A 25,609-nucleotide genomic window follows, 5' to 3' on the forward strand; every position below is an offset into this window, starting at 1 on the left:
TTTTGACGAAAAATCCATACCCAAAATCCCAAATTTACCCCCAAACTCCCTCACCTCTGCTAGTGGATGGCGATAGCGGCAATTTTTATTCTCCAACTCTCACCACTCATTACTATAAAATCCTTTTTGACCAAAAATCCCCATTTTTACCCAAACTCCCTCACCTTCTGTGTAGTGGATGAGTTGGAGCTCGTGAGTCGGGCAGGATGTTGTTGATGTCCTCCAACCCCAATTGCACCCCAAAACCTCAAATTTTGACAAAAACCCAAATTTTACCAAAAACCAATTTTTGACCAAAACTCCGTTTTTCGCCTCACCTGCTGTCGTAGGTAACCCTTGTGTCTCCCCCCTTTTCACATGACTAAATTCCCAAAAACCCAATTTTTGACCAAAACTCCGTTTTACCTCACTGTGTGTGGAAGGGAGCTCGTAGTCGGGCAGGATGTCCCGTCTCTCGTTGATGTCCTCCAACCCTTGTTCCTCATCCCAAATCTCCAAAATTTGACTATAAAATCCCATTTTTTTTCCCAAAAATCCCAAATTTCGCCCCAAACTCCCTCACCTTGCTGTCGTAGTGGATGAGCCTGAGCTCACAGTCAGGCAGGACATCCCATCTCTCATTGATGTTCTCCAACCCCAACTTGGGACCCCAAAACCTCAAATTTTGACTAATAAAATCCCAAATTTTGACCAAAAATCCCAAATTTCGCCCCAAACTCCCTCACCTTGCTGTCGTAGTGGATGAGGCGGAGCTCGTAGTCGGGCAGGATGTCGCGTCGCTCGTTGATGTCCTCCAACCCCAACTTTTGACCCCAAAACCTCAAATTTTGACTAAAAAATCCCAAACTTTGACTATAAAATCCCGGTTTTTTGACCAAAAATCCCAAATTTCGCCCCAAACTCCCTCACCTTGCTGTCGTAGTGGATGAGGCGGAGCTCGTAGTCGGGCAGGATGTCGCGTCTCTCGTTGATGTCCTCCAACCCTCGTTCCTCACCCCAAATCTCCAACTTTTGACTATAAAATCCCAGTTTTTTGACCAAAAATCCCCAATTTTTACCCAAACTCCCTCACCTTGCTGTCGTAGTGGATGAGACGGAGCTCACAGTCAGGTAGGACATCCCATCTCTCATTGATGTCCTCCAACCCCAACTTGTGACCCCAAAACCTCAAATTTTGACTAATAAATCCCAAATTTTGACCAAAAATCCCACATTTCACCCCAAACTTCCTCACCTTGCTGTCGTAGTGGATGAGGCGGAGCTCGTAGTCGGGCAGGATGTCCCGTCTCTCGTTGATGTCCTCCAACCCTTGTTCCTCACCCCAAATCTCCAAAATTTGACTATAAAATCCCATTTTTTTTCCCAAAAATCCCAAATTTCGCCCCAAACTCCCTCACCTTGCTGTCGTAGTGGATGAGCCTGAGCTCACAGTCAGGCAGGACATCCCATCTCTCATTGATGTTCTCCAACCCCAACTTGGGACCCCAAAACCTCAAATTTTGACTAATAAATCCCAAATTTTGACCAAAAATCCCAAATTTCGCCCCAAACTCCCTCACCTTGCTGTTGTAGTGGATGGAGCGGAGCCTGAGTCGGGCAGGATGCTGCCGCTCGTTGATGTCCTCCAACCCCAACTTTTGCCCCCAAAACCCCAAATTTTGACTAAAAATCCCAAACTTTGACTATAAAATCCCGGTTTTTTGACCAAAAATCCCAAATTTCGCCCCAAACTCCCTCACCTTGCTGTCGTAGTGGATGAGGCGGAGCTCGTAGTCGGGCAGGATGTCGCGTCGCTCGTTGATGTCCTCCAGGGCCATCCTGACGGCCGGCAGGCACGCCTGCCCGCCCGGCCAGCCGCCGGACATCGGGAACAGCGCCCCCACGTGGACGGATTTCTTCCCTGCGCCCGAGGCCGCCAGTGACCCCACGAGTGACCCCAAAAGGGCCGCCAGGAACCACGGGGCGGCCGCCGGGGTCGGGGTCATGGTGGGGTCACAGCGGGAGGGGCATGGTGGGAATTTGGGGGTTTTTTGGTTTTTTTTGGGGAATTGGGTTTTTGGGGATTTTTTGGGGTTTTTTGGGGTTTTTGGGGGTTTTTGGGGGTTTTGGAAGGGTTGGGGACGGGCAGCGGTGATGTCAGAAGGGGGAAGGGGAGGGGAGAGGGGGGTTTGGGATTTGGGGTTTTTTGGGGTGATTTTTGGGGGTTTTAGGGAGGATTTTGGGGGTTTTAGGGAGGATTTTGGGGGTTTTTAGGGAGGATTTTGGGGGTTTTTGGGGGGTTGGGGTTTTTTTGCGGGGTTTTTGGAAGGGTTGGGGGCGGGGAGCGGTGATGTCAGAAGGGGGAGGGGGAAGAGGAGGGGAGAGGGGGGGTTTGAGGGGGGTTTGGGATTTTTGGGGAATTTGGCAGAAAAAATGGGGAGAAATGGGGGGGAAATGGGGAAAAATGTGAGGGGGAAATGGAGAAAAATGAGGGAAAAAGGAAAGAGAAAATGGGGAAAATAAGAGGGAAAAATGAGGAAAAATGAAGGGGAAAATGGGGAAAAAGAGGGGAAAATGAAGGAGAAAATGGGGAAAAAAAGAGGAATAAAATGGGAGAAAATGGGAAATTATTGGGCTGGGGAAAGGGAATTAATGGGGGGAATTAATGGGGTGAGGAGGGGAAAAATCGGGAAAAAATCCGGGAAAAAAGGTGAAAAATGGGGAAAAATCAGGATAAAAATTGGGATGAGGAAGGGAAAAAACGGGAAAAATCGAGAAAATAGAGGGGGAAAAATCGGAATAAAACCAGGAAAATCAAGGGAAAAGAGAAAAAATCGGGATGAGGAGGGGGGAAAATCGGTGGGGAAAAGGGGGAAAAAAGAAGGAAAAATGGGGAAAAACCGGGATAAAATGGGAAAAATCGGGATAAAATGGGAAAAATCGGGATGAGGGAGGGGAAAATGCGGAGAAAAAGAGGGAAAAAAGGGAAAAAATCGGGATAAAATGCGAAAAAATCGTGATGAGGAGAAGGAAAAATGGGAAAAATCGGGGGGAAAAATCGGGATAAAATGGGGAAAAATCGGGATACAATCGGAAAAAAATCGGGGAAAATGGGAAAAATACGGAATGAGGAGGGGGAAAAATCGGAATGAGCGAGGGGAAAATGGGAAAAACCGGGAAAAAAGAGGGGAAAATGGAGAAATGGGGGGGAAAAAAGCGGGATCGTAAAAGGATGGGAGGGAGGGGAAGGGGGGAAGGGGGGAGGGAAAAAAATCCCAAAAAAACCCAAAAAATGGAGAAAAGGAGAAAGGGGGGTGGGGGGGGAGGGGAGAAATTCGGGAATTCGGGGCGGAGAATCCGCGGGGAAGGAGCCGGGGGGAGGAGGAGGAGGAGGAGGAGGAAGGCTGGGAAATGGAGGAGGAGGAGGAGGAGGGAGGGGGAGGAGGAAGAGGAGGAGCGAGGAAGGCTGGGAAAGGGGGAGGGGGCAGGGAGGGAGGAAGAGGAGGGAGATGAAGGGCGGGAAATGGAGGAGGAGGAGGAGGAGGAGGAGGAGACGGGAGGAAGGCTGGGAGGGAGAGGAGGAGGAGGAAGAGGAGGAAGTTGAGAAATGGAGGAAGAGGAGGGAGATGAAGGCCGGGAAATGGAGGAGGGGGAGGGGCAGGGACTCACCTGAGGGGGGGCGATGAGCTGTGGGGGGAGGGGAAACCGAGTCACACAGAGAGACCCCAAAATGCCAGAAATTCACCCCAAAAAATCCCCAGAAAAATTCCCAAAATTCCCCCCAAAAATTCCCAAAATAGCCCAGAAATCCCCACCAAAAAACCCCAAAACCGCCCCCCAAAAAATCCCAGAAATCCCCCCAAAATCTCCCCAAAAATCATAGAATTCCCCCCAAAAATCTCCCCCCACCAAAAATCCCTGAAATCCCAAAAAAGTATCCCAAAAATTCCCCCAAAAATCCCAGAAATCCCGAAAAAACAAATCTCAGAAATTCCCTCCAAACCCCCCCCAGGGATCCCCCCAAAAATCCCAAAAAACCAAATCCCAAAAATCCCCCCAAAATTCCCCAAAAATCCCAGAAATCCCCCCAAAGAATCCCAAAAAACCAAATCCCATAAATTCCCCCAAAAATCCTCCCCCAAAAAATCTCAGAAATCCCCTAAAAATACCCCAAAATTCCCAAAAAAAGTTTCCCCAAAAATTCCCCCCAAAAATTCCCCCAGGGGAAACTGAGTCACACAGAGAGACCCCAAAATTCCAGAAATTCCCCCAAAAATCCTTCCCCCAAAAAAACCCCAAATCCCCCCAAAATATCCCAGAAATCCCACAAAAACAAATCCCAGAAATCCCCCCCCAAAAATCCCAGAAATTCCCCCAAAAATTCCCCCAGGAGAAACTGAGTCACACAGAGAGAGCCCAAAATCCCAGAAATTTCCCCCAAAAATTCCAGAAATCGCCCTCAAAAACATCCCAGAAATTCCCCCCCAAAAACCACAAAATCCCCCCAAATTATCCCCAAAAAATTCCCCCAGGGGAAACTGAGTCACACAGAGAGACCCCAGAATTCCAGAAATTGCCCCCAAAACCCCCCAAAACCCCAAACAACCCCCAGGAACCCAACCTCAAACCCCACAAGCCCCAAAAGCCATAAAAAACCCAAAATCCCAAAAAACCCCAAATCCCAACCAGAGGAACATCACAAGAACCTTCTCAGAAGGTCCCAAAACCCCCAAACCCCAAATCCCCTGAACCCCAAAAACCCAAAATCCCAAAAAACCCCAAATCCCCCAAATCCCATCTCCAAGAACATCACAGGAACCCAAACCCCAACTCCAAGAACATCACGAGAACCTTCTCAGAGGATCCCAAAACCCCAAAACCCCCAAAACCCCAAACCCCAAAACCCATAAAACCCAAAAAAACCCCAAACCACCAAAACCCCAAATCCCAACTGCAGGAACATCTCGAGAACCTTCTCAGAAGATCCAAAACCCCAAAACCCCCAAAACCCCAAACCCTAAACTCCCCAAACCCAAAAACCCATAAAAACCCCAAAACCCCAAACCCAAAACCACCAAAACCCCAAATCCCAACTGCAGGAACATCACAAGAACCTTCTCAGAAGATCCAAAAACCCTAAAAACCCCACAAAATCCCGACCCCAAAAGACCTCCAAGAACCCAACCTCAAACCCCAAAACCCATAAAAACACCAAAACCCCCAAAAAACCCCAAAAACCCCAAATCTCAACTCCAAGAACACCACGAGAACCCAAACCCCAACTCCAAGAACATCACGAGAACCTTCTCAGGAGATCCCAAAACCCCAAACCCAAAACTCCCAAACCCCAAAAACCCCATAAAAACCCCCAAAACCCCAAAAACCCCAAACCCCCAAATCTCAACCCAAGAACATCACAGGAACCCAAACCCCAACCCAAGAACATCACGAGAACCCTCAGGAGATCCCAAAACCCCAAACCCAAAACTCCCAAACCCCAAAACCCCATAAAACCCCCAAAACCCCAAAACCCCAAATCCCCCAAATCTCAACTCCAAGAACATCACAGGAACCCAAACCCCAACTCCAAGAACATCACGAGAACCTTCTCAGAAGGTCCCAAAACCCCAAAAACCCCAAAACCCCAAACCCAAAACTCCCAAACCCCAAAATTCACACCCCAAAACCCCATAAAAACCCCAAAAACCCCAAAAACCCCAAATCCCATCTCCAAGAACATCACAGGAACCCAAACCCCAACTCCCAGAACATCACGAGAACCTTCTCAGAAGGTCCCAAAACCCCAAAAAAACCCCAAACCAAATCCCCCAAACCAAACCCCCAACATCCCAAAAAACCCCAAAAAAACCCCAAAAACCCCAAAACCCCATAAAAACCCCCAAAACTGACGCAGGCACTGGGGCTTGGGGTGGCTCCAGCGGCCGCTCTTGGTGCAGTTGCTGCTGGCGGCGCCCACCAGGCGGAAGCCGGGCTGGCAGGAGAACCTGGCCCAGGTGCCCTCAACGGGGACCCTCTCCATGTCCCCCGCGGCCACCTGGCCGTTCTCCAGGCTCAGGTGGGACTTGGGACACGTCCGCACTGTGGGGACATCGGGGGTGGGGTCAGGGGGTGGTGACCCCAAAATGGACGTTGGTGAACTTCAAAATGAGCATTGGTGAACCCAAAATTGACGTTGGGTGGTGGCCCCAAAATGGGTCACCAAATGGCCAGAATGGACATTGGTGAACCTCCAGGTGGACCTCAGGTGGTGACCCCAAAATTGATGTTGGGTGGTGGCCCCAAAACTGACGTCGGTGAACCTCAATATGGACGTTGGGTGGTGGCCCCAAAATGGGCATTGGTGAACCCAAAATGGACATTGGGTGGTGGCCCCAAAATCAACATGGGGTGGTGGCCCCAAAATGGACATTGGTGAACCTCAAAGTGGACGTTGGGTGGTGGCCCCAAAGTGGATGTGAGGTGGTGGCCCCAAAATGGACATTGGGTGGTGAACCCCAAAATCAAGGTGGGGTGGTGGCCCCAAAATGGACATTGGTGAAACCCAAAATGGACATTGGTGAACCCAAATTGGACGTTGGGTGGTGACTCCAAAATGGACGTTGGGTGGTGGCCCCAAAATGGACGTTGGTGAACCTCAAATAGGACGTTGGGTGGTGGCCCCAAAGTGATCTCCTGGCCGTTCTCCAGGCTCAGGTGGGACTTGGGACACGTTCGCGCTGTGGGGGTGGACATCAGGTGGTGGCCCCAAAAAGTGGACATCAGAGAACCTCAAAGTGGACCTCAGGTGGTGGTCCCAAAATGGACATTGGGTGGTGGCCCCAGAATGGCCATCGGTGAACCCCAAAGTTGTCACCTGGCCGTTCTCCAGTCATGGCCCCCATGGTCTTAGCCATGGTCAAGGTGATGGTGATGGACATGGTGATGGTCAGGCGATGGTCATGGACATGGTGATGGTCAAGCGATGGTCATGGTCATGATCAAGGTGATGGCGATGGTCATGGTGGTCATGGTCAAGGTGATGGTCAAGGCAATGGCAATGATGAAGGTGATGGTGGTCAAGGTGATGGTGGTCAAGGTGATGATGATGGTCAAGCTCAGGGTGATGATGGGATGGAGACGTTGATGGGATGGTGACAAGATGGAGACGTTGATGGGATGGGGACAATGATGGGGACATTGATGGGATGGGGACAATGATGGGGACATCGAGGTGAAGGTGACAAGATGGGGACATTGATGGGATGGTGACCTTGATGGGGACATTGATGGGATGGAGATGATGGAATGGTGACAAGATGGAGACATTGATGGAATGGTGACATTGATGGGGACATCGAGGTGAAGGTGACAAGGTGGGGACATTGATGGGATGGGGACAAGATGGGGACATTGATGGGATGGAGATGATGGCATGGTGACAAGGTGGGGGTGGGGACATTGATGGGATGGTGACATTGATGGAACGAGAACCTTGATAGGATGGAGACATTGATGGGATGGGGACAAGATGGGGACATTGATGGGATGGGAACTTCTATGGGATGGAGACATTGTTGGGATGGTGGCAATGGTGAGACGGAGACAAGATGGAGATGTTGATGGAACGAGGACCTTCATGGGACGGTGACGTTGAGGGCATGGTGACAAAATGGGGACATTGATGGGATGATGACACTGATGAGGTGAGAACCTCCAGTGGGATGGAGACATTGATGGAAGGAGGACCTTGATGGGATGGTGATGTTGATGGGATGGTGACAATGATGGAGATGTTGATGGGATGGTGACGTTGATGGGATGAAGACCTTCATGAGATGGAGACATTGATGCAATGAGAACTTTTATGGGATGGAGACGTTGATGGGATGGTGAGAATGATGGGATGGTGACAAGATGGAGACATTGATGGAATGAGAACCTTGATGGGATGGCGACATTGATGAGATGAGAACTTTCATGGGATGGAGACGTTGATGGGATGGTGAGAATGATGGGATGGTGACAAGATGGAGACATTGACAAGATGGGGACAAGATGGAGATGTGGATGTAATGGTGACATTGACGGGATGAGGACCTTGATGGAGTGGGCGCATTGAGGAGGTGAGGACATTGATGGGATGGTGATGTTGACGGGATGGTGACAATGATGGGATGAAGACCTTCATGAGACGGAGACATTGATGCAATGAGAACTTTTATGGGATGGAGATGTTGACGAGATGGGGACAAGATGGAGATGTGGATGTAATGGTGACATTGATGGGATGAGGACCTTGATGGAGCGGGCGCATTGAGGAGGTGAGGACATTGATGGGACGGTGACAACATGGGGACATTGATGGGATGGTGACATTGATGGAGACATTGATGGGATGGTGACATTGATGGAGACATTGATGGGATGGAGACATCGATGGGATGAGCACCTTCACAGGATGGTGACATTGATGGAGACATTGATTGGACGGTGACAATATGGGGACATTGATGAGATGGAGACATTGATGGAGACATTGATTGGACGGGGACATTGACGGGACGGTGACAACATGGGGACATTGATGGGATGGTGACATTGATGGAGACATTGATTGGACGGGGACAATGACAAAGACATTGATGAGATGGAGACATTGATGGGATGGAGACATTGACGGGATGGTGACATTGGTGGGACGGTAACAAAGACGGGAGATGTTTATGAGATGAGAACTTCTACGGGACGGGACATGGACACGACGGTGACATCTCGGTGGCACTCACGGCAGCGGCTGGGGTGGCCCATGGCCGTCCAGGTGCCGTCGCGCTGGCACTTGCGCACCTTGGGCCCCACGATCTCGCGCTCGGGCCGGCACACGTACTCGATCTCGTAGTCGAAGGGCAGGAACCGAACGCTGCGAACCTCGTCCGGCGTCAGCCCCCGGTAGTGGATGCCCCCGTCCCGCGGTGGGTGGATGATCTGGCAGCCTGGGGACACCAAAAAATGGAGCTTGGGGACAAAAACGTGGGGTTGGGGACGATGAAAAATTTGGGGTTGGGGATGGAGTTATGGGGTTGGAGGCTCCAAAAAATGTTTGGTTGGCCCCCAAAAATGACGGATTTGGGGTTGGAGACATCAAAAGAATTGGGGTGAAGGACACCAAGAAATGTGGGGTTGGGGACACCAAAAATGGGGTTTGGGGACACCAAAAAATGGAGTTTGGGGACAAAAATGTGGGGTTGGGGACAATGAAAAATTTGGGGTTGGGGATGGAGTTATGGGGTTGGAGGCTCCAAAAACGTTTGGTTGGCCAAAAAAATTCCAGATTTAGGGTTCTGGACATCAAAAGAATTGGGATGGAGGACACCAAAAAATGGGGCTGATGGACAAAAATGTGGGGTTGGGGATGAAAAATTTGGGGTTGGGGATGGAGTTATGGGGTTGGAGACTCCAAAAAACGTTTGGTTGGCCAAAAAAATTTGGGATTTGGGGTTGTGAACACCAAAAAATGTAGGGTTGGGGACACCAAAAATTTGGGATTGGTCCCAAAAAATTTGGGATTGAGGACACCAGAAAATGTGGAATTGGCCCTAAAAAAAAGTTGGAAAATTTGGCCCCAAAACTTTGGGCTTGGCACCAAAAATTTGGGACTGGGGACCGAAATATGGGATTGGGGACGCCAAAAAATTTGGGATTGGTCTCAAAAGTTTGGGATTGACCCCAAAACTTTGGGATTGGCGACAGAAAGTGTTGGGGTTTCTAAGTACCTTCGGTGGGGACACCGCGTGAGATAGACCCATGGGCGGACGCTGGAGGGACACAGCCAGCAGCAGACCCAGGGGACAGAGGGGACAACGGCGGCGGTGGCATCTGGGGACAGGGACACAGGGATTAGGGGACAATCCTGTAAAAATCCCATTGGGGACACCCCAAAAGTGACACAGATCCCATTGGGGACACTCCAAATATGGGGACAGACCCAAAAAGTGACACAAATCCCATTGGGGACACCCCAAAAGTGACACAGATCCTATAAGGGACACCCCAAAAATGGGGACAGATTCTATAGGGGAAAAACCCCATAAAAATCCCATTGGGGACACCCCAAAAGTGACACAGATCCCATTGGGGACACCCCAAATGTGACACAGATCCCAAAAGTGACACAGATCCCATTGGGGACACCCCAAAAGTGACACAGATCCCATTGGGGACAGAGGGGACAACGGCGGTGGTGGCATCTGGGGACAGGAAAGGACAAATGTGACACAAATCCTATAGGGGACACCCCAAAATCAGCACAAATCCCATTGGGGACACCCCAAAAATGGGACAGACCCCAAAAGTGGTACAGGTCCTACAGGGGACACCCCAAATATGGGGACAGACCCAAAAAGTGACACAAATCCCATTGGGGACACCCCAAAAGTGACACTGATCCTATAGGGGACACCCCAAAATTGGGACAGATTCTATAGGGGAAAAACCCCATAAAAATCCCATTGGGGACACCCCAAAAGTGACACAAATCCCATAGGGGACACCCCAAAATTGGGACAGACCCCAAAAGTGACACAAATCCTATAGGGGACACCCCAAAATTGGGACAGACCCCAGAAGTGACACGAATCCCATTGGGGACACCCCAAAAGTGACACAGATCCTATAGGGGACACCCCAAATATGGGACAAACCCCAAAACAGTGACACGAATCCTATAGGGGACACCCCAAAAGTGACACAAATCCCATTGGGGACACCCCAAAAGTGACACAGATCCCATTGGGGACACCCCAAAAATGGGACAAATCCTATAGTCCTATAGGGGACACCATAGGGGAAAATATGGGACAAACCCCAAAAGTGACACAATCCATGGGGATACCCCAAAGGACACAGACCCACAAATTTGGGACAAATCCATGGGACACCCCAAAAGGGGACACCCCAAATATGGGACAGGCCCCAAGAGTGACACGAATCCCATTGGGGACACCCCAAAAGTGACACAGATCCCATAGGGGACACCCCAAAAATGGGGACAAATCCTATAGTCCTATAGGGGACACCCCAAATATGGGACAAACCCCAAAAGTGACACAGATCCTATAGAGGACACCCGAAATTTGGGACAGATCCTACAGGGGACACCCCAAAAGTGACAGTGATCCTATAAGGGACACCCCAAATGTGACAGAGATCCTATAGGGGACACCCCAAAAATGGGGACAGACCCCAAAAATGACACAGATCCTATAGGGGACAAATCCTAGAAGGGACACCCCAAAATCAGCAGAAATCCCATTGGGGACACCCCAAAAGTGACACAGATCCTATAAGGGACACCCCAAAAATTGGGGACAAATCCTAACTACCCCAAAATGGGGACACCCCAAAATTGAGACAGATCCTACAGGGAGATAAACCCTATGAAAAATCCACAGGGGGAGACCCAAAGGAGTCAAATCATATAAAAAATATGGTAAAACAATTTAATATTTTAAAAATCCCCATTTTTCCCCCTGTTTTTTTAATTTAAAATTTCATTTGTTAATTTCAAATTTCTTTTTAAAATTTTAATTTAATTCGATAAAATTTGATTTTTTTTTTTTCAGGATTTTAATTTCAAAAATTCCAATTTTTAAAACTTAGTTCTGATTTTTTTAAGTTTTTCAATTTTTTTAAATCAATTTTGAAAAATAATTGTATTTTTAATTTTTTAAAATTGAAAAAAAAATTGTAATGTAATTAATTAATAACTACTGGGTTTTTTATTTCCCCTCCTCTAATTACCACACCCTTAATTAACGTCTGAAGCAATTAATAATTATGCTTAAATTACTAATTATAAAACAATTAACTCATTAATAGCTAATTAGTTAATTAACAACAATTAAAACAGACAGGAGAGGGGAAGGATTTGAACCCCTCCCCCACCTCTCCAACCCTTCCCTAATTAATCCTCATTTGCATAATCCTAATTAAACCCTGCTGGGGGAGGGGCACCCGCCAGCCCCACGCCCCCTTTTTGGCCACGCCCCCAAGGAAAACCCGGGAAATTTGTGGGGGAGGGGCCAAGAATGGAGGGGGCGGAGCCTCCAAATTTAGGGGCGGGATCAAGAATTAGGGGCGGGGTCAAGAATTGAGGGCGGGGTTAATAATTGAGGGGAGGGAATTGAGGGCGGGGCCTCCAAAATTAGGGGAGGGGTTTCAAATATGGGGGGAGGGGCCAATTTAGGGGACCCCTCCCCAAATTTTTTGGGGCCCCTCCCCCATTCAACACCCCTCCCCCAATTTCTGAGACCCCTCCCCCAATTCCAGGCCCCTCCCCCAATTCTGAGACCCCTCCCCCAATTCCTGGCCCCTCCCCCCCACTCTGAGACCCCTCCCCCAATTCCTGGCCCCTCCCCCCCACTCTGAGACCCCTCCCCCAAATTTCTGCCCCTCCCCCACCCCCCCCCCCCAGCCCCCTAAATTTTTTCCCACCCCCCCCCCACCCCAACCCCCCCCCTCAAATTTTCCCCGCCCCCTCCCCCACCCCCCAAAAGAATGAAACATTTGGGGAGGGGGCCTCGGGGTGGGGGAAGGGCCTCTCCTTACCTTGCCCGATCTTCCCAAAATTCCGGCAAAAAATCCCCCAAAAAAATTCCCCAAAAAAAATTCCCAAAATGGGGGAGAGGGGGGGGAGGGGAGGGGATCCCCCCCCAAAAAATTCCCAAATTTATTTTGGGGGTCCCCAGGATATTCCCACGGGTGGGGGAGGGGCGAGCGGCGGAAAAAATGCCGGGAAAAAAAAAAAATGAAATAAATAAAGGGAAATCAAATAGAAATAAAAATGAAATAAAAAGAGAAATAAAAAATTTTTGGGGTGGGGGGAGGTTTGGGGGGAGTTTTTTAGGGGGTGGGGGATGAATTTTGGGGATTTTCGCCCCAAAATTTGGGGGGGTTTGGGGGTTTTTGGAGGGTTCGGGAGGGGCCTCGGGCTCGGGAATCACCGGCGGGAGGGGCCCGGGGAGGGTGGGGGAGGGGCGGGGAAAGGGGGCGGGGCCAGAGGAGGGGGAGGGGAAGGGGAGGGGGAGGGGGCGGAGCCGCCTTGGGGGGGGAAATTTTGGGGGTTTTGGGGCGAAAATTTGGGGTTTTGGGGGAAAATTTGGGGTTTTGGGGGGCTTTTTAGGGGGAAAATTTGGATTTTTTCAGGGCTTTTGGGGGGAATTGTTGTGAATTTTGGGGTTTTTTTGGGGGGATTTGGAATTTTCGGGGGTTTTGAGGGAGAGGGGGTTTTTTTATTTTGGAGGGGATTTGAGGATTTTGAGGGGAATTGTGGGGTTTGGGGTTTTTTTAGAGGGGTTTTGGGTTTTGGGGGGAATTTTGGGTTTTTTTAGAGGGAAAATTTGGATTTTTGGGGGAATTTTGGGGGAAATTTTGTGATTTTTGCGGGGAATTTTTGTGATTTTTGGGGATTTTTTGGGAAAATTTTTGGGGGTTTGGGAGAATTTGGGGGGATTTGGGGGGATCTTGGGGGTTCGGGGGTGAAATTTGGGGATTTTTGGGGGGTTTGGGGGGATTTTGGGGTTTTTAAGGGGAAATTTGAGGTTTTGGGGTTTTGGAGTGGGGAATTTTGGGGTTTTGGGGGGGAAATTTGGGATTTTGGGGGGAATTTTGGAATTTTCGGGGGTTTTGAGGAAGGCATTTTTTAATTTTGGGGCATTTGCGGTTTTGGGTGAGGATTTTGGAGGTTTTAGGGTGAATTTTGGGGGTTTGGGGTGAATTTTGGGATTTTTGGGGGAATTTTGGGATTTGGGAAGAATTTTGAGGGAGATTTTTGGGAGAAATTTTGAGAATTTGGGAGAATCTTTGCAATTCGAGTTGCTTTGAGGGGGATTTGAGGAATTTCAAGGGGGATTTTTGAGTTTTCTTGGGAAGATTTGGTCGATTGGAGAGAGATCCCAAAATCCCACCCCAAATCCCACTTTCCCCCCTCATTCCAACCCCAAAATTCCACTTTTTTTCGGTCATTCCCACCCCAAAATGCCCCCCTGGAATTCCTGGGAATTCCGGGATGGAATTTTGGGATAAATTCCGATTTTTTTTTTTTTAATTTTTGGGAGGAATTTTTGGGGCGGGAGTTTGGAAAAGGAGAAGCGGGGAAAGGCGGGATTTGGAAAAAAGAGGAGGGATTTTGGAGAAAAAGGAGGGATTTGGAGAAAAAAAGGGCGGGATTTGGGAAAAAAATTGCGAAGGATCCCAAATTCCGGAATTCCGCCAAGAAATAATCAAAATTGTTAACATAAAAATAAATCCGAGTGAATAAAAATGGAAATAATTCAAAATAAAGGAATTAAAAATAAATGAAGGAAATTCAAAATGGCGGCGACGCCCCCGGCCGCCATCTTGAGGGGCGGAGGTGTCGTCACACAAGATGGCGGCGCCCACGAAACCTTTTCCGCTGTTGTTTCTCGCCGTGTTTCAAACCAAACCGGGATCAAACCGAGCGCGTCGGCTGCGCCGGCACCGATTTCATCCCCGGGTCCGATTTGAGCTCCCAGGAACCGAGAGAGAAGCGGAAATACGGAGGGAGGAGGGAGCCGCCATGTTGTACGGCAAGAGAAAATGGCGGCTCTTCCTTTTCCGGTGTGGGAACTGGGGTGAAACCAAGTCTGAAATGAGGGCGGGGGGGGGGTTGGAGCTGTTTGAGGGGGTTCAGTGAGGTTTGGGGGAACTCGAGGGTGCTTTTCCCCCTCTAATTTTGAATGGTTGCGTCCAACATCCCCGTGGCTTCGCCGCCATCTTGAGGCGCGGCGCAGTCTGTCAACAAGATGGCGGCACCGCGGCATTATCCCCGGTGTTATTTTAAAGGAATTTTTACCGCAAATCGCAGCCAAACCGGACGAGACACATCGGCCATTACTGCTTAACCCTCGGCACCGATTTAAACCCACCGGGAACCGGGAGAACGGCACAAAGGTTGAGTTTTATTATGCATACAAGGCGCCGCCATTTTGTACGGAAGGAGGAGGCTGAGGGGAACTTCCGGTTCCGGTGGGGGAGCGGCCCCTCAGCGGCGGCGGAGCGGGGGGTAAACAGAGGCCCGGGGGGGGGCGGGATTTGGGGGAAAATTGGGAATTTTTGGGGAATTCCGAGGGAAATTTGGGAATTTTGGGGATCGAGGGTCGGGGGGATTAAAGGGGTTTGTGGGGTCGTGGCCGTGGGGGGGTTTGTGGGGGGGGGTTTCTGGGGGGATTTTTGTGGGAATTTTGAGGGAATTTTGTGGGAAAAGTGGGGATTTCTGAGGGAATTTTGTGGGAATTTCGGGGATTTCTGAGGGAATTTTGTAGGAATTCTGAAGAATTTTGGGATTATTGGGGGGATTTGAGGATTTCTTTGGGGTCTGGGGGTGGTTTTGGGGGTCTCTGAGGGGGTTTGGGGCTCTGAGAGGTTTTTGAGGGGTTTTACACGGGATTTTGGAGGGAATTTTGTGGGAATTTTGAGGAATTTGGGGGATTTTTGTGGGAGTTTCGGGGATTTTGGAGGGAATTTTGTGGGAAAATTTCTGATTTCTGAGGGAATTTTGGTGGAATTTTGAAGAATTTTGGGATTATTTCGGGAATTTTGGGAGTTTTGGGGTCATTTTGGGGGTCCTTGAGGGGATTTTGAGGTCTGAGTGGATTTGGGGTTTTTTAAGGGGATTTTGGAGGGAATTTTGTGGGAAAATTGGGGATTTATGAGGGATTTTTGTGGGAATTTGAGAGAATTTTGAGGGAATTTGAGGGATTTTGAGGGAATTTTTTGATTTTTTGGGTCACTGAGGGAATTTAGGGAACATTTAGTGGTAATTCGGGGATAAATTATGGTACTTTGTGGGAATTTTGAACTAACTTTGGGAATTTTGTGGAAAATCGGTGGAATTTTCTGGAATTTGGGTGAAACTCCAACAATTAGGGGAAAATCTTCAAAAATTCACTTGAAATTTTGAAGATTTTGTGCCAATTCACCCAAATTTTCTGGAAATTCGGAATTACGAACGCTCCCAACTGAAATTCCACCAAAAAAAAACCCGAAAAATTTTAAATTTTTTTTTTTTTTTTGCAGCTCCCCCTCATCCCAAACGTCGAAAAATTCCCAAAAAATCCCCAAAAAATTCCCCAAAAAATGGATTGAGGCCCCTCCCCCCCCCCTTGGATGGCCCCCTGGAATTTGGGGGGATCCCAAAATGGGGGATTCGGAAAATCCCGGGAATCCCCCCAAGGAGGAGGAGGAGGAGGAGGAAGAGGAGGAGGAAGAGCTGGACCCCCGGATCCAGGTGGGAATTTGGGGCAAAACCCCAAAATTTGGGGATTTTTTGGGGGGGGGTTGGGTTGGAATTTTTTTTTTTTTTGAGGGTAAATTCCAGAAAATTTGGGGTTTTGGGGGGATTTTTTTAAACATTTTTTAAACATTTTTTTTATATTTAAATTTTATTTTTGATTTTTGGGGTTTTAGAGGGACAACCCTCGAAAAATTGGAATTTTTGGGGGCTTTGGGGTGGAAATTTTGGGATTTTGGAAGGAAAATTCTGGAAAATTGGGATTTTTTTCGATTTTTTAATTTTTTTTTTTAATTTTTTTGGGGGGTTGGGGTTCAAATTTTGGGGATTTGGAAAGAAAACCCCAGAAAATTTGGGATTTTTTTATTTTTAGGGTATTTGGGCTTTAAATTTTTGAATTTTGAGGGATTTGGGGTCCAAATTTTGGAATTTTTTGAGGGCAAATCCCAGAAATTTTGGGATTTGGGTCCAAATTCAATTATTTTGGGTGAAATCCCAGAAATTTTGGGATTTGGGGGCCAAATTTTGAGGGTTCTTGAGGGACATTTTGGGATTTGGGGTGAATTTTGAGGGAAAATCCCAAAATTCTGAGATTTGGGGGGAATTTTTGGGGCTTTTGAGGAGAATTTTGGGGAAAAATCCCCCAAATTTGGGATTTTGGGAGAGATTTTTTGGTGATTTTTTTCTCCCTTTTCCCAAATCGTTGGGATTTTATCCCAAATTTTTTTGGGGCTCTTTTTTCCCAATTTTTGGGGTTTTTATCCCAAATTTTTTGGCTGCAGGAGGAGCTGGAGCACCTGAACGAGGCCAACGCTGAAATCAACCGGGGCGAGCTGGAGCTGGATGTGAGTCCCAGTTCAAACCAGTTCAAACCAGTTCAAACCAGTCCATCCCAGTTTGTCCCAGTCCATCCCAGTTTGTCCCAGTTCATCCCAGTTCACCAGTTCGTCCCAATCCCAAGCTGGTTCCCAGTCCCCATTTCCCAATCCCATCCCAGTCCCAAACTGGTTTTCCCAGTCCAAACCAGTTCAAACCAACCCCAAACTGGTTTTCCCAGTCCCTAAACCAGTTTATCCCAGTCCATCCCAGTCCAAACCAGTCCATCCCAATCCCAAACTGGTTCCCAGGCCCCATTTCCCAATCCCAAACCAATCCCAAACTGGTTTCCAATCCCAAACCAGTTTATACCAGTCCATCCCAGTCCCAAACTGGTTTTCCCAGTCCCAAACCAATCCCAAACTGCTCTCCCAGTCCAAACCAGTTCAAACCAGTCCCAAACTGGTTTTCCCAGTCCAAACTAGTCCCAAACTGGTTTTCCCAATCCCATCCCAGTCCAAACCAGTCCCAAACTGGTTTCCAGTCCCTGTTTCCCAGTCCCAAACTGGTTCCCAATCCCAAACCAGTTCAAACCAGTCCAAACCAGTTCAAACCAGTCCCAAACTGGTTTTCCCCATCCAAACCAATCCCAAACTGGTTTTCCCAATCCCAAACCAGTTCAAACCAGTCCCAAACTGGTTCCAATCCCAAACCAATCCTAAACCAGTTCAAACCAGTCTAAAACTGGTTTTCCCAGTGCAAACCAGTCCCAAACTGGTTTCCCAATCCCAAACCAATCCAAACCAGTCCCAGTTTCCCAGTCCCAAACTGGTTTCCCAGTCCCAAACCAGTCCAAACCAGTCCCAAACTGGTTGTCCCAAACCAGTCCAAACCAGTCCCAAACTGGTTCCCAGTCCCTGTTTCCCAATCCCAAACTGGTTCCCAATCCCAAACCAGTTCAAACCAGTCCCAAACTGGTTCCCAATCCCAAACCAGTTCAAATCAGTCCCAAACGGTTTCCAAGTCCCGGTTTCTCAATCCCAAACTGGTTCTCCCAGTCCGTCCCAGTTCAAACCAGTCCCAAACTGGTTTCCAGTCCCTGTTTCCCAATCCCAAACTGGTTCCCAATCCCAAACCAGTTCAAACCCGACGGTTCCCATCCCAAACCAGTCAAACCAGTCCCACGGTTCCCAGTCCCAAACCAGTCCAAACCAGTCCCAAACTGGTTCCCAGTCCCAAACCAGTCCAAACCAGTCCCAAACTGGTTTCCCAATCCCAAACCAGTCCCAAACTGGTTTTCCCAGTCCCAAACCAGTCCAAACCAGTCCCAAACTGGTTCCCAATCCCAAACCATTCAAACCAGTCCCAAACTGGTTCCCAGTCCCAAACCAGTTCAAATGAGTCCCAAACTGGTTTTCAGTCCCTGTTTCCCAATCCCAAACTGGTTCCCAGTCCCAAACCAGTCCAAACCAGTCCCGCCAAACTGGTTCCCAGTCCCAAACCAGTCCAAACCAGTCCCAAACTGGTTCCCAGTCAGTCCAACCAGTCCAAACCAGTCCCGCACTGGTTCCCAGTCCCAAACCAGTCCAAACCAGTCCCAAACTGGTTCCCAGTCCCAAACCAGTCCAAACCAGTCCCAAACTGGTTCCCAATCCCAAACCATTCAGACCAGTCCCAAACTGGTTCCCAGTCCCAAACCAGTCCAAACCAGTCCCAAACTGGTTCCCAGTCCCAAACCAGTCCAAACCAGTCCCAAACTGGTTCCCAGTCCCAAACCAGTCCAAACCAGTCCAAAACCAGTCCAAACCAGTGCAAACCAGCCCCGCGCCGGTTCCCAGGCCGCCCGTTCCCGTTATCGCCGCATCCTCTCGGACTCGGCGCGCAAGTTGAACTCTCAGGGCTCCCAGCTGGGCACCTGCATCGAGAGAGCCCGGCCCTACTACGAGGCACGCAGGAGAGCCAAGGAGGTAAAAAACGGGGCAAAAAAGGGGGAAAACGGGAAAAGAGAAAAAAAAAATGGGGAAAATCGGTGAAAAAATGGGAAAAAAAACCCCAAAAATGGGAAAAAAATCCCCAAAAATGGGAAAAAATCCCCAAAAATGCAGGAGAAATTGGGGGAAAAATGGGAATTTGTGTCCATTACGAGGTCAACAGGAGAGCCAAGGAGGTACCAGAAAAATGGGGGAAAATGGGGGAAAATGGGAAAAAATTTTTAAAAATTGAGAAAATTGGGGAAAAAATGGGAAAAAAATGGGGGAAAATGGGGAATTTCTGTCCATTTTGAGGTCGACAGGAGAGCAAAAAAAATGGGGCAAAAAATGGGGAAAATGGGGAAAAAAAAAAGAGAAAATCGGTGAAAAATGGGGAAAAAAATCCCAAAAATGCAAGAGAAATTGGGGGAAAAATGGGAATTTGTGTCCGTTATGAGGTCAACAGGAGTGCCAAGGAGGTACCAGAAAAATGGGGGAAAAAAGGGGGAAAATGGGAAAAAAATGGTGAAAATCGGTGAAAAATGGGGGAAAAACGGCCAAAAACACCGGGGAAAATGGGAATTTTGGTCCCAAATTCCGTCCCATCCATCCCAAATGTCTCCAACCATTCCCTTCTCCAAACCCCATCCCACCTTCTCCAAACCATCCCAAACCTTCTCCAAACCCCATCCCACCTTCTCCAAACCCTGTCCCACCTTCTCCAAACTCCATCCCACCTTCTCCAAACTCCATCCCAAACCTTCTCCATCCATCCCAGACCCCATCCCACCTTCTCCAACCCCATCCCAACCCCCATCCCAAACCCTCAATTAAACCCCATCTTCCAACCCCCATCCCAAACCCCCAACCCCAGACCTCTCTCCAAACCCCATCCCAAACCTTCTCCAACCATCCCAAACCTTCTTGAAACCCCATCCCACCTTCTCCAAACCCCATCCCATCCATCCCAAATGTTCTTCAAGCCCATTCCCACCATCCCCAAACCCCATCCCACCTTCACCAAACCTTCTCCACCCATCCCAAACCTTCTCCCACCATCCCAAACCTTCTCCAAACCATCCCGAACCCCATCCCACCATCTCCAAACCCCATCCCACCATCCCCAAACCCCATCCCACCTTCACCAAACCTTCTCCAACCATCCCAAACCTTCTCCCACCATCTCCAAACCCCATCCCACCTTCTCCAAACCCCATCCCACCACCAAACCCACCCTGAGAAGGTCCCAAAACTCCCGGCTTTGGGTTGTCCCAGGCACAGCAGGAGACGCAGCGGGCGGCGCTGCGCTACGAGCGCGCGGTGGGCATGCACAACGCGGCGCGCGAGATGGTCTTCGTGGCCGAGCAGGGCATGGGCACCGGCAAGAACCGCCTGGACCCCACCTGGCAGGAGATGCTCAACCACGCCACCAGGAAGGTGGGAACCCTGGGAACGGGGTTGGAGAAGGTTTGGACGTGGTGGGATGGAGTTTGGAGAAGGTGAGATGGGGTTTGGAGAAGTTTTGGGATGGATTGGAGAAGGTGAAGTGGGGTCTGAAGATGGTGGGACAAGGTTTGGAGAAGGTGGGGTGGGGTTTGGGATGGGTTGGAGAAGGTTTGGGATGCATGGAGAAGGTTTGGGATGGGTTGGAGAAAGTGGGAATGGGATATGAGAAGGTGGGGTGAGGTTTGGAGAAGGTGGGATGGGGTTTGGAGAAGGTGGGATGGGGTTAGGAGAAGGTTTGGGATGGGTTGGAGAAGGTTTGGAGAAGTTGGGATGGGGTTTGGAGAAGGTGGGATGGGGTTTGGGAGAAATGGGACAAGGTTTGGAGAAGTTGGGATGGGGTTTGGAGATGGTGGAGAAGATTTGGAGAAGGTTTGGGATGGGTTGGAGAAGGTGGGATCTGGTTTGGAGAAGGTGGGATGGAGTTTGGAGAAGGTGGGATGGGGTTTGGGATGGTTGGAGAAGGTTTGGAGAAGATGGAATGAGGTTTGGAGAAGATGGAATGAGGTTTGGAGAAGGTGGGATGGGGTTTGGAGAAGGTGGGATGGGGTTTGGAGAAGGTGGGATGGGGTTTGGGATGGTTGGAGAAGGTTCAGGATGTTTGAAGAAGATTCGGGATGGCTTGGAGAAGGTGGGATGGAATTTAGGATGGATGAAGACCTGGCATGGATGGAGAAGATCTTGGATGGTTGGAGAAGATCTTGGATGGTTGGAGAAGACCCAAATCCTAGAATTCCCTGGAATTCATTTTGAGCCGTTTCTTCGTCGTTTCTTCATCTTTTTTCGTCGTTTTTTCACCGTTTTTTCACCGTTTTTCGCCCGATTTTCGCGGGGTTTTTTGGGAATGTTTCAGGAATTCCCCTTCCCCATGGGAATTCCGGGAATCCCGTGCATCCCAGGTGAACGAGGCGGAGCAGGAGCGGCTCTGGAGCGAGCGGGAGCACCAGCGCGTGACGCGGCTGTGCCAGGAGGCCGAGGCCGAGGTGCAGCGGCTGCAGAAATCCCTGCGGCGCGACATCGCCCGCAGCCGGCCCTACTTCGAGCTCAAGGCCCAGTTCAACCTCAGGCTCGAGGTACTGGGAGCACTGGGAACACTGGGAGGGGCACTGGGACCAGTTTGGGTCACTGGGGGATGGATACTGGGGATACTGGGAGCACTGGGAGGCGCGACATTCGCCCGCAGCCAGCCCTGCTTGGAGCTCAAGGCCCAGTTCAACCTCAGGCTCGAGGTACTGGGAGCACTGGGAGCACTGGGAGGCACTGGGACCAGTTTGGGTCACTGGGAGGAACTGGGAATACTGGGAGAGGAGCTGGGTTCAACTGGGAGGGACTGGGAGTGATGCGAGCGAAGGATTTGAGATGCTGGAGGTAAAGAGGGAACTGGGATGGACTGGGAGGGACTGGGAGGGACTGGGATGGACTGGGAGGGAACTGGGAGGGACTGGGAGGGACTGGGATGGACTGGGATGGACTGGGAGGGACTGGGAGGGAACTGGGAGGGACTGGGAGGGACTGGGAGGGGCACTGGGACCAGTTTGGGTCACTGGGAGGAACTGGGAATACTGGGAGAGGAGCTGGGTTCAACTGGGAGGGACTGGGAGTGATGCGAGCGAAGGATTTGAGATGCTGGAGGTAAAGAGGGAACTGGGATGGACTGGGAGGGACTGGGAGGGACTGGGATGGACTGGGAGGGAACTGGGAGGGACTGGGATGGACTGGGATGGACTGGGAGGGACTGGGAGGGAACTGGGATGGACTGGGAGGGACTGGGAGGGGCACTGGGACCAGTTTGGGTCACTGGGAGGAACTGGGAATACTGGGAGAGGAGCTGGGTTCAACTGGGAGGGACTGGGAGTGATCCGAACGAAGGATTTGAGATGCTGGAGGTAAAGAGGGGACTGGGAGGGACTGGGAGGGACTGGGAGGGAACTGGGATGGACTGGGAGGGACTGGGAGGGACTGGGAGGGACTGGGATGGACTGGGAGTGACTGGGATGGACTGGGATGGACTGGGAGGGACTGGGATGGACTGGGAGTGACTGGGAGGGACTGGGAGGGACTGGGATGGACTGGGAGGGACTGGGAATGGACTGGGAGGGAACTGGGAGCACTGGGAGGGGCACTGGCACCAGTTTCAAATGAATTTGAACCAAATTTTCACCGATTTTCATCAAATTTTTTTGGATTTTCCTGAATGTTTAGGAATCCCTTTGATTCTTTAGTAACTCCTTGGAATCTTCCGGAATTCCTTGGAATTATTTGGGATAAAAGCAACCTTTCAGTGATTTTAAACAATTTTTTCGTGATTTTAACCAAATTTTCACCAAATTTTTTGCATTTCCCACACGAATTTTCAGGATTTTGAAATCTTCAGGAATTCCTCGGAATTTTTAGGGATGAATCCCAAATTTTTAGGGATTTTCACCAATTTTTTACATATTTACATCAAATTTTCACTGATCTTCTCCAAATTTTTGGGGATTTTTTCCACATTTTTATGGATGGAAAAAAACTTCAGAAATTCCTTGGAACCCTCATGAATTCCTGGGAATTTTTGGGGATAAATCCCAATTTTTTACGTATTTTCACCCATTTTTAATGTATTTTCGCCAAATTTTCACCGATTTTCGCGTCAAATTTTCACCGATTTTCACGAATTTTTTGGCTTTTTTTTGTAATTTTTGGGAATTCTCGTGGATTTCTCTCTTTCCCAGGAGCACAAATCCCGGGTGACCTCGCTGGAGGCGGCCGTGGCCCAGGCCAAGCTGCGCTACTCGGTGGCCCTGAGGAACCTGGAGCAGATCAGCGAGGAAATCCACGCGCGGCGATTCCAGAGAATCCTCCGGAAAAAAACCGTCCGGGAAAACCCCCTGGGGGCCGAGGGCGGAGCCGGGAACCCCGAAATCCCCGGGATCCCCAGAGAAAACCACGGAATTCCCGGAGAAACCCACGGGATTCGCAGTGGAAATCCCAAAATTCCTGCAGAAGTTCCCGGAGAAATTCCCGGAATTCCAAGAGAAAACCACAGGATTCCTGGAGAAGTTTCTGGAATTCCCGGAGAAAACCGCGGAATTCCAAGAGAAACTCCTGAAGTTCCCAGAATTCCTGGAGAAATCCACGGAATTCCTGGAGAAATTCCCAGAGGAATTCCCGGAATTCCAAGAGAAAACCACAGGATTCCTGGAGAAATTTCTGGAATTCCTGGAGAAAACCATGAAATCCCCGGAATTCCTGGAGAAATTCCCGGAGAAATTTCCGGAATTCCAAGAGAAAACCCTGAAATTCCCGGATTTCCTGGAGAAAATCTTGGAATTCCCAGAGGAAATCTTGGAATTCCCAACGAAATCTCAGCTGGAACGGGCAGAATTCCGAGAGAAAACCCCGGAATTCCAAGAGAAAATCCCAGAAATTCCATTGAACATCCTGGGAATTCCATTGAAAATCCCGGGAATTCCAGTGAAAATCCCGGAAATTTCAGCTCAGTCCCATCGGGAACGTTCCGAATTCCCGGGATTTGGTCGGAAACTCCCGGAATCCCAAGAGAAAACCTTGGAATTCCCATCAGAAATTCGGGTGAAATTCCGGAAAATTCGGGTGAAATTCCAGAAAATTCCATCGAAAATCCCGGAGATCTCAGCTCGATCCCGTCGGGAACGTTCCGAATTCCCGGGATCGCGCAGGAAATTCCGGGGATCCCCCGGGAATTGTCGACCTCCGGGGATTCGCTGTCGCTGCTGAGCCTGCAGACCATCGCCTCGGACCTGCAGAAGTTCGACTCCGTGGAACATTTGTCGGGAATCCCGGGAATTTCGGGAATTCCGGACGCGCTGAGCCTGCACAGCGAGGAGCTGGCCGAGGGCACGGAGAGGCGGAGAAGCTTCCGGCACCATCGGAGCGTCAGCCTGTGAGGAGGGGAAATCCCGGGAAAAGTTGGGAATTGCGAGGGCGGAAAAATCCCCCAAAAAATTCCGGGGGATGGGGAGGGGGGAGTTCCGGGAAAACCAAAAAAAAAATTTGGGCAGATTCCAAAAAATCCCATGGAAATCCCACAGGATTCTGAAAAGTTCCTTAAAATTCCAGGAAATGCCAAGGAAATGCTGAGAATTTTGAGAAAACCCCAAAAATTCCAAGGAAATCCCAAAAAAATCCCAAGAAGTCCACAGAAAATCCAAGGAAATCTTAAAATATTCCAAGGAAATTGCAAGAAATATTAAGGAAATCCCCCAAAATTCCAAGGGAATCCCAAAAACCCAAGAAATCCCAAGAATCCCCAAAAATTCCAAGGAGATCCCAGAAGTCACAAGAAATTCCAAGGAAATCCCAAAAAATTCCAGGAAATCCCAAGAATTTCCAAGGGAATCCCAAGAAAATCCCCAAATTTCCGAGGAAATCCTGAAAATTTTGAGAAATCCCAAGGAAATCCCAAAAAATCACATGGGAATTCCACAAAATTCCAAGGAAATTCCAAAGAATTCCAGAGAAATCCCTTAAAATTCCAAGGAATTCCAAGGGAATCCCAAAAATCCCAAAAGTCCCAAGGAAATCCCATCAAATTTTGGGAAATCTGGAAAAATTAAAAAAAAAATCCCAGAAAATCCCATAAAATTCCAAGGAAATCCTGAAAAATTTGAGAATTTCCCAAAAAATTCTGAGGAAATCCCATCAAATCCTGAAAAATCCCAAATAATCCCATAAAATCCTGGAGAGTTCCAGGAAATCCTGAAAATCCCAAGGAAATCCCAAGAAATCCCCAAAAACCCCACAAAATCCCCAAAAAATCCCACAAAATCCTTAAGAAATCCCAAAAATTCGTGAAAAATCCCACAGAATTCCCAAAAAAAAATCCCCAAAAATGGAATAAAAAATCCCAAGGGAATCCCCAAAAATTCCCCCAAAATTCTGGAAAATCTCAGAAAAATTCCTGGAGAGGATTTTGGGAATAAATCCTTGGAATTTGGGAATAAATTTCTGGAATTTTGGGGATAAATCCTTGGAATTTTGGGAATAAATTCCTGGAATTTTCGGATTTTTTGGG

General features: G+C 49.1%; 2 protein-coding genes across 2 annotated transcripts in view; one reads left to right on the forward strand and one right to left on the reverse strand.

The window, feature by feature from the left end:
- The window catches only part of GABBR1 (gamma-aminobutyric acid type B receptor subunit 1), a 36,607-nt gene extending 27,642 nt beyond the window's left edge, over positions 1-8,965 (reverse strand). The window contains exons 1-4 of the mRNA XM_030970537.1: positions 8,766-8,965; positions 5,890-6,078; positions 3,649-3,666; positions 1,740-1,900 (exon numbers count right to left, since the gene is read on the reverse strand). Coding sequence (XP_030826397.1) covers positions 1,740-1,900; positions 3,649-3,666; positions 5,890-6,078; positions 8,766-8,787 — 390 coding nt within the window. The 5' untranslated portion in view covers positions 8,788-8,965. The remainder of the gene's footprint in view (positions 1-1,739; positions 1,901-3,648; positions 3,667-5,889; positions 6,079-8,765) is intronic.
- Positions 8,966-14,996: 6,031 nt separating this feature from the next.
- SH3BP5L (SH3 binding domain protein 5 like) lies at positions 14,997-25,100 on the forward strand. The gene is made up of 7 exons (XM_030970549.1): positions 14,997-15,058; positions 16,072-16,282; positions 17,068-17,130; positions 18,940-19,068; positions 20,347-20,508; positions 21,474-21,647; positions 23,289-25,100. Exons 2-7 carry the CDS (start codon positions 16,193-16,195, stop codon positions 24,480-24,482), a joined length of 1,812 nt encoding a protein of 603 aa, XP_030826409.1. The 5' UTR covers positions 14,997-15,058; positions 16,072-16,192; the 3' UTR covers positions 24,483-25,100.
- The last annotated feature ends 509 nt before the right edge of the window (positions 25,101-25,609 follow it).

Source organism: Camarhynchus parvulus, unplaced genomic scaffold (genome assembly GCF_901933205.1).
Source record: "Camarhynchus parvulus unplaced genomic scaffold, STF_HiC, whole genome shotgun sequence".
Taxonomy (NCBI): domain Eukaryota; kingdom Metazoa; phylum Chordata; class Aves; order Passeriformes; family Thraupidae; genus Camarhynchus; species Camarhynchus parvulus.

Excerpts from the sequence above, each read along its gene's own strand:
- SH3BP5L (XM_030970549.1), top strand. The coding sequence starts at position 16,193 with ATGGGGGATTCGGAAAATCCCGGGAATCCCCCCAAGGAGGAGGAGGAG. Across the intron at positions 16,283-17,067 it reads AGCTGGACCCCCGGATCCAG|GAGGAGCTGGAGCACCTGAA; the intron begins GTGGGAATTTGG and ends TTTTGGCTGCAG. Across the intron at positions 19,069-20,346 it reads CACGCAGGAGAGCCAAGGAG|GCACAGCAGGAGACGCAGCG; the intron begins GTAAAAAACGGG and ends GGGTTGTCCCAG.